The sequence below is a fragment of the Lichenostomus cassidix genome, chromosome 3 (genome assembly GCF_008360975.1).
Source record: "Lichenostomus cassidix isolate B80296 chromosome 3, HeHo_3.0, whole genome shotgun sequence".
NCBI classification, from domain to species: domain Eukaryota; kingdom Metazoa; phylum Chordata; class Aves; order Passeriformes; family Meliphagidae; genus Lichenostomus; species Lichenostomus cassidix.
In genome coordinates, this window is record NC_139483.1 from 86,514,515 (window position 1) to 86,527,614 (window position 13,100).

Here is a 13,100-nt window from a genome sequence, read left to right on the forward strand (position 1 = left end):
TCCTAAATGCAAGTAAAGCAGAAATGGTTCATGCACCAGGACTGGAAATGAACACCTGGACTTCTAAACTCTCCATGTTGTTGGTAATTACATGTTGCACAAGAAACTGGGCTCTTCAGGGAAGCTGTTACTCATAACATAAGGCCTTTTGTTAAGCTGAGAATCAAGAGCAAGCACTTTGTAAGCACAAATGCAAATTTAAAGGGAGAAGGATTTCAAAGGCATGTGCATTGCTAAGATGAGTAATTGTGTCATTTGCAGTGTTTTAGACCAAACTTCAGTGGTTTGGTTTCACATATGTACACATATGTGACAACATGAAGCAGAGTCCTAACTGTGACGCTCTATTTAGCAAGCACACCCTGAAAAGGGTCATTCACAGCACACATTCACAGCAATCTGTAAGGTTCTTCCTTGTTACATTTCTGAGCAACACTTATAGTAATGCTCCACAGTCTGAAGGATTCCAGCAGGTTTTCTGTAGGATGTATTCCCCCATGTATCAAATTCATTTCAAAGTGTTGAAGTGGGAATAGTCACTTGCTTCAAGCTCTGTAGAGTGAAAATCAGCCTGCAAGCAAATTGTTTCTGTGCAGCTATGTTTGGCACACAATGTCACCTTCAGAGTTGTTTGGGTCTGCAGACTGAATTATGCAGTTCTGTGACAGCAGATGCCCAAAGGGAATTTCCCCAGCTAAAAAATCTGCATTGCAAGGTTCCTGATCAGTGATAAAAGACCTTGGGGAATGCTGATCCAGGCTGCTCTTCTTACTGTTTAAGAGAATTTATTTTCTGGGTCATTTGGTTTTCACTGGGCCCTAATTTCCCCCACCTCTCCAATGTGAGGAATGTCATAAAAATTGTAAAAATCACACATAGGCACACTCACACACTATTAATGTCACTGCTGTAGTGGCAGTTTTTCAGAATCAGTTTCATCCCTGAGTAGTGAATTCACTTTTATTATTTCAAATTTCAGTTCCCACTCAAAATATAACTCTGATGACTCCATGCCACAGGACAAATAAAAGGAATCCATAAATCCTGGAGGTGGGGAGGGGAAGGTGTACACCTGAATGACCCATTATGAGGATCCCTAACTCCTCATATAACAGTCTTCAAGACGTCAAGAGTATTTTGCTACCACCTTAAACCCTCAGCTGGCACTGCACCACCCTGCAGCCCCAGCACCCCTTACCTTTTCCTCCTTGAACTTCCCAGTGTTTCTGGTGAGAAAAGTGGGTTTGCATGGCAAGGCTACCCAGCAGCCCATGGATAAGACCATGGCAAGGCAGCTGTCCCTCTCCAGCCCATGGAGGTCCACAATGGAGAGAAGATACCCACCTGCAGATAATTTGTCTTTGGGTATCACTTAGGTAAGGTTGGCTTAAGAGCTGCTCAAATGAAAGGAATTTAGGGCTGATGGTCAACAGCAGCTGAACATGAGCCAGGTGTGCCCAGGTGGCCAAGACGGCCAATGGCATCCTGGCTTTGGGTCAGCAATAGTGTGGCCAGCAGGACCAGGGCAGTGATTGTCCCCCTGTACCCAGCACTGGTGAGGCTACCAAACCTTGAGTGCTGCATTCAGTTCTGGGCCTCTCAACAAAAAAAACCAAAACATTGAGGAGCTGGAGCATGTCCAGAGAAGGGCAGCAGAGCTGGTGAAGGGCCTAGAAAACAAGTCCTATGAGGAGCAGCTGAGGGAACTGTGGTTATTTAGTCTGGAGAAGAGAAGACTGAGGGGGAACCTCATAGCTCTGTACAACAACCTGAAAGGAGGCTGTAGTGAGCTGGGGGTCAGCCTTGTCTGCCATGTCTCAAGGGGCAGGATGAGAGGAAATGGCCATAAGTTGCACCATGGGAGATTCAGATTAGATATTACAAAAAAAAAAAAAAATCAATGAAAGAGTGGTTAGGCATTGGAATACACTGCCCAGGAAGGTGGTAGAGTCACCATCTCTGGAAGGGTTTGAGAGGTGTCTGGATGTGACTCTTGGGGATATGGTGATTGTGGTGGTGCCAGGTTTTTGGCTGGACTGGATGATTGTGAAGGTCTCTTAAAATCTTAATGATTCTGTCATTCTGTGATTCTGTGAAATATGAGCAGGTCTTTAGGAGAACTGAATACTACTCATCCCACACTGTATATGGCTGCTGATCGTGGAGCCAGATACTGAGCTGGTAACTGTTCACTGTTAGTCAGTGTTAATGTGAAAGAAGTGTATAATCTGACTGCAGCTCTCCAGACTGAAGTATTCATCTCTTTCTATCCCTTTAATCTCTCTTGGTTTTTGCAATGTATTGTAAAGCTGTGTGCCAAGACGCATTGGCAGTGAATGCTGAGGGAACATTAATTTTAACTCATAACAGGAAATTCAAAGATAATGAAACCATTATTCTCTTTTTTTTGCATCACTTAATTATCTTCTCTTCGTTAAGATTTTTTTCAAATGATAGTTGATTATTTTACCTTCCATTTTTTGTGTTCATCTCTGATAAGATGTACAATTTTAGGGAAGTAAGTAGTCAACCATATTGGTACATTTTTATAATGGGATGATTTGTCATTATTTGTTTGTGAGTCAATGGGACACTTCATGCATTATTACTTTTTCAATACTGGGAATGCAGAAAAGCACAATGATGAATGACAGAACGACAGAGAGACACAGGACAAGATCAAGGACAAAAAGTTGATAAAATACTTCAGTACCCTGTCAGAGAAATGCATATTTTAGGCACAGTGTTAATTTGGAGTGTGTTTTTGCAAGGCTCATAATCAGATAGATCTTTACCATTTCAGACTGTGCACTGCAAGGCCAAGAGTAGAAATCAGTTGGGTGATATCCAGACAGGAAAAGAAAAATAACCCAATGAGGTTTACTGGGCCTCTACTATTTCAACCAGCCCCAAATATTTTACAAATAACATGTAGAAAGAATGTGTTTCAAGGGAAAGATTATACAATTTTCTGCAGTCTTAGCTCCATAGCTTTATAATCAAAAGATAAAGAATAAAAAGAAAAGGTGGAGCTGTTTTGCTTCACACAATTTTGCCAATCAGTGTATTTTTTATGAAAGATTATTATTTTGGTTTTTTTTCAGTTTCTACGATAAAAATATGTAAGAGTATGGCAAACTAGTCTGCATTAAAATCAAACTAATGAAGGCCATTGCACGAAAGGAATCTCAAAGACTGAATGTTTTACACTGATGCACATTTACTGATGACCTTTCACCTTTTTATGGGATTGGATAAAGATGTTTGATAAATAATAATTAGCATGGAGAAGAAAAATTATTAAAAATCTGGTATAAAATCTATAAGTGGCAGTGCAGAGACAGATAAAATATGGAATAGCTGTTAAGCTAGATAGATTGAGTTAGCCAGAAATACAAGCTTTTGACTCAGTAGTAATTAAAATTTCTAAATACATTTTACTCTCCAGAGGCCAGCATAGGGAAGACTGCAAACACTTACTGTATGAGCCTACCTGCTAAGGACAGGGTGGTTAATTAGATACTGCATCTGACTTCTACTAGGTGTGAGGAACTTCTTTAGCGCAGTGGAGAAAACTGAAGAAGTAAACCCAAATAGTGTAATGGTTTCCATAAAAAGTGACCGTGGGACTCCTATTGCCTCAAAAAGTATTTCTCCCCTTCAGGACCATTTGCCTGATGGAGGTATAGCTCCATACAGTGCTCATGAACCTGTTCAGTTTGATGCAAACCCTGAGCATGCACTGGGGTAAGGAGCAGCATGGAGGGGAGCAGGGCTGGGATAAGGCAGCTGGTTAACAAGTGCAGGTAGTGCTTCTGCAAGTCAGCAATACATGAGGACAGTCCAACCAGAGAATTTGAAATTTCCTAAATCTGAAAATTCCTAAATGTGAGTTGCTCCTCTGGAGGAACATGCCCTGCTTCCTGCTGGCTTCCTGATAAACTACCATTACATAAGTCTTTGTTTGCCCAGATATTAACTTTAGCCCACTATTAGTGATATACTGGATTTAGTGCTAATTTTAGTTGGGTAATTATACCACTGACTTCTGTAACTGTGTTGCTATCCTTGGATAAGGTCTTGATCCCAAAACCTATTGGCTAGTGGTGACCATTACCACCTATGGAACCTAAGCAAGGCAGAGATGTCTTAAGCCCCTGCAAAGCTGAATATATTATGGAATGTACGTCATGGCCTCAACAAAATGCACGGTTAAAACTGGATGAAAAGACCATAAAGAGGTGAGAGGGGATGCTCAAGTAGTGAAAGATGGACATTACTCAGGAAAATTGCTTCTTGTCAAATGCTTTGAGAATGGCTGTGCTCAGATACTCACTCAGGAGCAAAGAATGTTTTGTGACTGTGTTCTGACCTGGAGTTTAGAGATCTATACACTGTTCCATACACTCCAGACTGTGTGCAATTTTGTGCAAATTATTTAGTTTTCAAGTGTCCTATGGTTATTATTCTTTAAAATCAGAAAAAAAAAAAAAGAGTGTTTCCTTGATTTCACAGAGAATATATTCAGAATTTCACAGCCATTTAGCTTTAATGGCAATGAAGACCAGAGAAAAAGAACATGCAGAATGAGATGGGGTTGCAGGGTACAGAGGAGTTAGACTTCAACCCACCTATCTTTAGAAGTCTGAAATACTTTACTCTGACTTACAACCTAATGCTACCTTCTTACTTGGTGGGGTGAAATAAGCATTTTAGAATACTGTTCACCTGTTCTGTATAAGGATGGTATTTTATATTAAAGACACTGCATCCTAAATGTGCTTGATTTTTCTACTCACATAAAGTGCAACATTAGGTGGTCAGTTGCTATGTAGACATCTATGTCACAGATATAGAATCATTGAATAATAGAATGGTTTGGCTTAGAAGGCACTTTAAAGGTCATGTCATTCCAACCTCCTGCCATAGGCAGGGAACCTTCCACTAGACCAGGTTGCTCAGAGCCCCATCCAGCCTGGTTTCAAACACTTCCAGGGATGAGCAGTGCACAGCCTCTCTGGTCAACCTGTTGCAGGGCCTCATCACCTTCACAGTAAAGTATTTCTTCCCCACGTCAAATCTGAACTACCCTCCTTCAGCTTAAGGCCATTCCCCCTTGTCCTATCCCTACAGGACTTTATGAAAAGTCCTTCTCCAGCTTTCTTGTCAGCCCTCTTTAGTCACTGGAAGGCTGCTACAAGGTGTCCCCAGAGCCTTTTCTTCTCCAGGCTGAACAGCCCCATCTCCCTCAGACTCTCCCATGTCTTCATAGGAGAGGTGTTACAGCCCTGTGCTCAACTCAGTGGCCTCCTCTGGGCTTGTTCCAACAGCTCCATGGCTTTCTTGGGTTGGAGGCCCTTTATCAATCCTTAATCCGCCTTTACAGGCAATGCTGAAAGGAGCAAGTAGAAAGGCAAGAAAATAATTCCCCAGTCAGAAAGCTCCAAGGAAACAGCTGAGACAATGGCATATTTCATCCTGGGGATAAAGGGTTATTTTCTGTTGGGAATAACTTGTCAGGAATAGACTCTGCACTGATGTCTGCAGGCAAACCAAATTACCTGGCTTTGTGGAGATGCATGATAGGATTTGCTTATCCCATTATAAACCAAAGCAGAAAAACACAATAAACACAAAGGACTCCTTTATTTTAAAATCTTCTTATCTCTTAAATATTTTGTGGTTTATTAAATAAATGTAAAGAAAGAAACAAAGCAAAAAAAAAAAGAAAGAAAGGGAAAAAAAGAATACTTTGTAGGAAAGGAGCTGCCTGTGTGTCATAGCTTCCTGAGTAGCAAAAATACCAAACTTGTCCCTCCTTCAGTCATGTTCAAGTAATGTAAGGGAATATGGATTGAAACTAGCAACAAATTTAAATATGGGGGAGTAATGTTTTTTATCCAGTGAAGCACATGACTCATAGAGGTCTGAGGCTTGAGGTTGTGTTCAGTCAGACTCATTGACAGTGTCCTTCTAATTAGGACAAAATCACTGTTTCACATGGAAATTTCCTGGCTCCAAGATCAAGAACAAGGCATAATGTGCCACATGTGTGGAGTGGTGCTTAACAAATGGAACAGTACACTCTATACTGCTGTGGATCCTGAGTCTGTGCTAGAAAAGGTTTGCCATGCCTGTGTCTGCACCTTTTCCCAGATGCAGCTACCAAGGCAATGCCTGACACATCAGTGGTTTCTCAGGCTGCAAATTTAGACACAGATTCCACACTCCAGAGATGGTAACAGCATTTTCACAATTACATGTTATTGTTTCTCCCACCCTGTAATTATTTAGGTGCTTAGATGTACCTAGGTTAATATAGGATTACTTGGAGAGTATTATAATTCTTTACTAGTGTTTCCCAATCTGGTTTGTGCATGGTGCAGCTTTGTATTCCTCCCTCCCCCAATCCCCCTTCCTGCCTTCATCAGTAAAGCTGTATCCAGTCACTTTCGGTGTGCAGGCTGGTTGGAGGTAACTGCTTAAATCTTTTAAATCTAATCCCATACCCATTCTCTCAGGATTAAGCTGTTGTTCCTCTTTCTCCTGTTTTTACTAAACCATATTGTAAAAACAAACATTATGTGACCTCTGAGCATCCACTCCAGGAGCTGACTACAGCAGCCTGGCTACTGGTTGCCAGCCCTTGGGGCTAACTGGGTGCTCAATACCAGCGCTCTATTTTCTGTACAGACCTGTGTAGACTTGATTTTATTTGTAATTCATGTAGGTACTATTCACTGTGCTGCAAATTCATCCTTTTATGATGCTTCTTTTTATTATTTCCTCTACCTGTGAAGAATTGTTGTCCCATAACCTCTTCAGCACACCCTTGTACTCACTTTCACTCAAATGCATGTCAGAGATGACATTTCTTTTAACGGGAGATTTTCTTTCTGTATTTTCTTTTGTCTGTCTGTAAATATTGTAGCTGTAAATATTACAGTGTACTTTTACTTGTAACAATGTTACCTGGTATCCAGTAGATGGCAGTAGTTACCAATAATTCAATTTTTTAAATAAGCCTTTTTACAAAAGCTGAAAAATAATGATATTTACCCTTAGAAGAAAGCCAGACTATAGCTGCATGTGTGTAAAATATTACAACATGTCAAATTATTAGTTTTATTTATAAGTTTCGAAGTTCTAAACCAGACTAGGAAATAGAACTTGTAAATATATATGTTAAATATTTTGCCCTAACACTGAATTTAATTTTTTTAATCCAGCTATTAATATTACTCAACCAAGTTTCAGCGGGACAGATGTCTTCGGCTATACGTCATTCCTAGCTTATTCTACAATCCCAAATATCATCTCTTACTATGAATTTCACTTAAAATTTCAGTTGGCAAACCACCACTCAGCTTTACAAGATAACCTGATTTTTTTCACTGGACAGAAGGGCCAAGGTAAGATTTTTTTGTATTACTTATCCTTGCAAGCTTTCAAATACTCATTAAACAAGTAAGATAAAAATATGCACAGGTTTTTCTGGATTCTTTTTAGGATATAATTTCATTAGTAAGATAATAACCTCTTTGATACTTTACTGTTTTGTAAAGACAGAGTAATCAATCAGGTTGCATACATGTTTCTTTTCATTAAAGAGATATAGAATTGATTCCAGTTATTAAAGTCAACAGTTAATCTGAGGCAGTATATTTCTGAACAAAATAAGTGCAAACCAAAAGGTCAAGGTTCCTTTTTTTCAGTTTTAAACATAAATTTCATTATTGATCACATGTATTTGGTAAGCAGTTTTGAGAGATGCTGCCTCAAATCTTCTTCCACTGGTAGTTTATTGGAAAAGCAATCCAGTGTGCTGCAGCCACCCTGCCACATGTCTCAAACAACCTGCCACAGGGGCAGCCTTGACTTGCTGCTGTAGTCACAGTGGCTCAACTTGCAAGACTTGGAGGACTCAACACTGAACTCCAGCCCTGTGACAGCCAACACTGGACCCTGTGCTGTTTACATAAAATAGGAGGCCCTAAATCCTGAGATCACTCCGTGCAAGTCAACCCAAACTAGCTACAAGTTATGCTACAGTCTGTGTAGCAAAGCATTCAACTCGGTTTGATTAATACAGCTGAAAAGCAGGTTATATAAATCTACTTACAGCATTTGTACTAAGATTTTAGCAAGACTTACAGCATCTCTCCACAGCACCCCTCTGTGGAAGGCTGCGTGGCATCAGCATTGCATGGGCTAAAATAGTAATGCTACTTGTGTTCTCTCCACCTCAGCATTACTCCAAACAGAAGCCATAATATTGATGAAAGTTGAGAAAAAAATTTATGAAAATTTAATGCAAACATAAAGAAGTTATAGACACTTCATAGGAGTCAAGTAACTTATTTTTATCTTAATCGTCTGCAATTGCAGCACGACCTAACTTTTGGGTTTGGAGCTGTCCTGTGGGATTGTTGAAGACTAGGAGGGAGGTTGGGTGATCCATCTTAGGTCTAAACCCATCACAGTAGGAGACAGATTTAGGTATTTTAAAAGAAGTCTCTACTTCCATAGTAGATGCTTAACCATATCTAGAACATCCCGTGAGTTTTGCAGGTATGGCCCATGACCTATGGGAACCCTAGACCTATGCTGAACAGTATCAGAAATCTAGTGCCTCAGAAGGATGAAGGAGGGGAGAAATTATTATTTGCTGTTTTAAGATACTGAGCTCCCAAAATGCATTATTAAAAATCAATTTTGGGGAGGCATTATGCAGCTACATAAATATCTAACAAAACAATTGCAGAATATCACATCAGTAGGCTACAGGATCTTCATTTGCTATGTTAATACATTTGATATTTTCTTAGGTCTTCTTTTTTATTAAACTTCTTTACTTAAGTTCCTATACCCTCTGGGGCTTCTTCCCCTTTCTCCCTGTGGCAGACTTCCAGGAGCCAGACTGTTAGTCTATTGCAATGCAAACTAAAATTTGTTAGCTTAGAATGGCTCAGCAGTTTATCTATCTATGATATAATTAAGTCTACTACTTTTCATTTGCAAAGATCCCGTCAAATTTAGCTAGTGCAGCTCAGCCAATCAGCTGTACTTTAGTGTGCCATGAGACCCTGGTACAGAACATTTACTTAATTTATCAGGTTGATTACCCAAATTAGCCTAACACAAATAGGTATTAACCACTGTGACTGGATTTAAGCTCAAAACTCAGCTCTGCTTCTATCTGTGTGAAAATCAGAATTTGCTATGTTTTTTTCCAAACTTCAGCTAAAGACATGGTCAGACCTGGGTGATCCTGCTAACTGAAATACACTCACATTATTTTAACTACATCCAGGTGTAACTCTCCCCATGCTACATTTTATTCCTGTGATAGTCACCATTCACTCACACACAGCTTTTCATTTCACCTGGTATTATATTTCACTCCCAGGCAGTTTTTTTCTTTCACTCACTAATTATTTATTTTTGTGGATAGACAAAATATTGTCTTTCTTTTTTGGGTTGCTGAGTAGAAACGGTGCCTGGAGTTGAAACTACCTAAAACATTTCCAACTAATCATTCAGAAAACAGCATTCAAAAGCCACTCTCTGCATCATTAAATTTTTATAAGAAGCTTTGTTGTAATATGAGCACAAAGAAATCATTAAAACATTCTTTACAACAAGAATGAACCACCACATTCAGACATGTTTCTGCAACCTGGGAACTGAATTTCAAACACGTGTTTGAAACATTTCCAATTGTAAGAAATGTAACCAAACAAAAATTATGCCAATTAATTCACTGTCTTTATTCAGGATGGGGAAAATGCAAATATGAAATGCAGAACACCAATGATATGAAATAATCGGATTCTTTTTCAGTTACAATAATCAAAAGAGAACAAAAAAAAAATGTTGCTTAAAAATAAAAGATTCGTTGCACTAAAATTTGTCTCAAAAAGGCCTGCCTGCAGAGTGTACCCTGTGCTGTCAGAAGTCATTGTGGAATGTAGGTCTTGGAATCATATTTGGCTGAACGAGTTTAAAAAAAACTCTCACTGGTGTCATTTTTATTAATGAGAATACTAGCATTCTGGGCTAATTATGCAGCTGTCAGGCAGAAACCTGGCTTTTTATTACTTTGCATATCATTTTTGTGTGTGTGTCTGTGTGTGAACACTGCAGTGCAGTAGTCATGCATTCCTGCATCCCCATTTCGAACAATGGGTGGGCAGCAATGCACCTGCCAAGGGCAAGACTCAACAAAGACAGAACAATGAGGTGCCTGGTAAAATGCTGCTGGTAATTTGCTATTCTGTCCTTAATTTAAATGGTTGAGAGACTGAGAACCCCACATTTTAACTACCAGAAAGCTGTTTCTTACCAAGTGAATGTCACATTTCACCGAGATGCTCTTGTTTTAACAATTTGCTGAGTATTGAGCAGTAACACTCTCAAAAGGAGGAGCATGAGGGTTTTCACAGCCAGTGATTATGCTTTAAGGAAGCATTTTTAATATATAATTTGCATTTTCCCCTTTCTCCATTTCATCCCATTTCTTGTAGTTAGCATTCTTTTGCAGCACCCTACCTAATTCCCCTCCAGTGCTGTCTCTGCCCAAACCATGAGCATCAATACCTTTTGTGAGTTACTATGAAATTCTGTCCCAATACATGGCTAGTTAAAAGCTGTCCCATTTATGTAGACTGTTAACATTATTTGATTCTGCCCCATCCCTGTCAGAGTTCAAGACCAGGTTGGGTGAGGCCTTGAGCAACCGGACATAGTGGAAGATATCCCTGCCTATGGCAGTGGGTGCTGGGACTAGATAACCTTCAGGGTCCCTCCAACCCCTCAACAGTCTAAGATTCTATGATTGTCTTCACTATCAAGTCAATTTTATAGCGTGCTGAACAATGTTGAACTTCCTTAACATACTTTAATTCTGAAAAAGCATTTTAAAAATTCAGAAAACATTTTAAATAACAGTTGGTCTTTAATGGTCTTCTCCTAGTTTTGCAGGTCAAATCACATAGTACATGGTAGACACTGCTGAAAATAGAAACTTTAGTAATGGTTTTAAAAAAAAGAATTGTTATTTTCAGCTGGGAAATCCTTCACTGGTAATGTGCCAGTGTAACTGAAAGCAATGGGATTTCATTCAGTCATCAACAAATCATGAACAAACCATTATAATAAAAAATTAATAGCGTTTGTGTTCCATACAAGTGAATGAAACTGCACACTTTTTACAGAGGCAGTGCATTCATATCCTTTGGAATAAGCTTTTCTTTTTCTATATATTCCTATTGCATCAAAATAGTAACTGTATAGAAGAAACAAACTTCTGCATAGAAAAAGTACAGTATGCAGCATTTTCATTTCCAGAATATGCCATAAAGGGAATATAGCAGTTTTAGCCATGAAGTGGCTGTATGCAGAGCTTCAGGGGAAGGACAATATAGGTGTCATTGTTTCTTGGGGAAAAGACTACTTTATCTTCTGCAAATGAAGAAGATTTCCCACACGTTTGAGACAGGAGCATCAAGACACACATTTGAAATGAGGGCCACCATGTGACACTGGAAGAACAAATAGGAAGAGAACTTCAATGAAACAAATACAAAGCAAGATAGCCTTATGAAAACAGAAGAAAATATCAAATAAAGTACAGTGTACAGTGTACAGGCACGAAATTGAGCACTGAATTGCTTGAATTCACAGGAGAGTTGTAAAAAGAAATGGATGACTTTGAATTTCAATTCAGGACATCCTAAGGCACAAGTGAGAACTTTCTTCACTTTCACTATTGTTTGTATCTTGGCTCTTTCACCATACCAAGTGCGCATGCAAAAGAAACGTTGGGGTTAATAAAGAGAAACAAGTTGATCAGGTTTTCTCTAAATAATGATGGTTCCTCTCTTGCCTGCTTAAGAGAGATTGTATTCTCTTTAAAGATGCCAGTGTAAAAATGTGTTTATTTGGATGACCAGGAATAGGTCCAGGAATTGAACACTTACTCATGGGCTTTATGTCAGACTTAAAATCCTTCAAATGGTTTTACAGTATAGTGACTAAAAGCACAAAAAACACTTCTAGCATGCAGGCCTAAATGTAAAGAAATTAAATTATTTACTGCAAACTGGCAAATTAATGAGTTCTAACCTGAAAGAAGGCTTTAAGAATTAAAGCACTTGGCTGACCAGGGAAATTCCATCAATGAACATTGTAGAGCCGCCTTAATCAAGGGCAGGTGGAATGAAGTGTCCAGGTGTTATTAAATCAAGGGCAGCTGAAGGAGGTTGATAGAAGCTGTTACAGCTTTTTCAAACCCATGACCCTGTTAGTCCCCTTGCCTCAGAGCAGCAGGTGCCCTCTAGTTTTGAGGCTTTTGAAGTACCCAAAAGGAAAGCTGAAAGCATCCTGGAATAGGATTGAGTCAGGGCCTAGTCTCACATGCAACTTGAAATTTTATTTTTTTTTTAGATTTTAGATAGGGTTGAACATTTATTCATTTTTCAGGGGGAAGGAACAGCAATGACCACTAACTCCACCAGGATTGACAGGTTTTGTGGATGTCAGTAATGTAACTGTAGTATGAAAAATATTTTCCTTCAAAAAGCCTATAAATATTTAAAATCTCTGCAGTTTCTATTTTAAATCCACAAGAATACTGGAAATAGTCTTACAAGTTAAACAGAGAATATTAGAAATATAAAGGAGACTTAAAGCCTTCCTGACTAAAATTTTGCTAAATGGATAACTTCTCAGTGGATTTGGAGTACATTTTACACAGTGATGTTCTCTAAATCCTGGAATAAGTAGCTATCCTTTTTTTTGCCTTTTCAGGTCTGAATGGAGATGATTTTTTGGAGTTAGGCCTCCGTAATGGGAGAGTGGTATATAGCTACAATCTAGGTTCTGGCACAGCAACAATCATTAGCAAACCACTTGATCTGATGCTCAATGTTCATGTTATCCATCTCGGCAGAAATCTCCAGAAAGGCTGGCTGAAGGTATAAAAGTAATTCCTGTAGAAGGATAGAAGGATAGCTTTTAGATTAAAGTGTTCTCTGTGGGTTTTCACATTTTATATGGAAAATTTAAATTTCTTGTGTGCCTCCCTATAAAGTTGGGAG

The 13,100-nt window shown here is 39.0% G+C and overlaps 1 protein-coding gene across 1 annotated transcript in view; it reads left to right on the forward strand.

Moving 5' to 3' along the window:
- The window catches only part of EYS (EGF-like photoreceptor maintenance factor), a 331,694-nt gene that overhangs the window by 277,909 nt on the left and 40,685 nt on the right, over positions 1–13,100 (forward strand). The window contains exons 12-13 of the mRNA XM_085056747.1: positions 7,230–7,412; positions 12,811–12,977. Coding sequence (XP_084912873.1) covers positions 7,230–7,412; positions 12,811–12,977 — 350 coding nt within the window. The remainder of the gene's footprint in view (positions 1–7,229; positions 7,413–12,810; positions 12,978–13,100) is intronic.